Raw genomic sequence first — 927 nt, forward strand, 5'->3', positions numbered from 1 at the left:
ATAGAAACCTTAAATAGTTATATTAAGTCACGTGTTAGTTAATTATTTTTACTATATCAAGTTTGTTGGCAAATTAACGAGTTAAACGCTTCCAAAAGAAAAAGAAGTGCTAATTATAGTAAGCAAAACTTGGTCATATTATTTACCCACGCTAATTAAAATAGAAAATGTTTAGTTGGTTGTAATTTGGCCTTACTTTATCTATATAAGATGGTTTGAACAAAACAAAAGACAGAAATCATTCTCTCTTTGTAGTGAAAAAAATAAAGTATGGCTATTCAATTTAATTTTGTTTCATCCATGTTAATACTAGTACTTCTGTCCATATCATCCGTTGAAGGTCAAGGAGGAGGAGGTGGTGGTGTTATTGATGTTGTTGCAAAGTTTGGTGCAAAGGCAGACGAGAAAACAGATTTGAGTAAGGTAAGCAAATATCATATAACGTTATAGTTAGCAGATAAAGTATGCATAACTATTTTCCAATATCTTATCTTTATATGTATCTTTTTATTCTTTTATTTGGTTTTAGCCATTATTGGATGCTTGGAAAGAGCATGTGCCTCGACATCTCCGTCAAAATTGTGATTCCTAAAGGGATATATTTTTAAGTACAGCTACCTTAGATGGTCCTTGCAAGCTCCTATTGAGCTTCAAGTTCAAGGCACTGTGAAGGCTCCGGCAGACCCTGGTGCTTTCAAGGAGCCTAAATGGATGCTTTCATAGAATTGAAATTTCAATTGTCTGCGAGGAGTTTCGAGGCCAGGAACACTGCTTTAAAGGGAAGGTTGCAAAGTCTGATTATTGTGGTCACTTCCTATTGTAAGTTACTTTCTTATTGAGAAGTTATGACTTTTTTTTTATAAATAGAATTAAGTAATAATTATTTTTTTTCATTCTGGAATTAAACAGAACCTAGGTTTGATTTTT

General features: G+C 32.7%; 1 protein-coding gene across 1 annotated transcript in view; it reads left to right on the forward strand.

The window, feature by feature from the left end:
• The first annotated feature begins 230 nt into the window (after nt 1-230).
• Nucleotides 231-927, forward strand: part of LOC121213649 (polygalacturonase-like) — a 61772-nt gene continuing 61075 nt past the window's right edge. Inside the window, exon 1 of the mRNA XM_041086521.1 lies at nt 231-423. Within this exon, the coding sequence (XP_040942455.1) occupies nt 271-423 (153 nt within the window). The 5' untranslated portion in view covers nt 231-270. The remainder of the gene's footprint in view (nt 424-927) is intronic.

Source organism: Gossypium hirsutum, chromosome A02 (assembly GCF_007990345.1).
Source record: "Gossypium hirsutum isolate 1008001.06 chromosome A02, Gossypium_hirsutum_v2.1, whole genome shotgun sequence".
NCBI classification, from domain to species: Eukaryota; Viridiplantae; Streptophyta; class Magnoliopsida; order Malvales; family Malvaceae; genus Gossypium; species Gossypium hirsutum.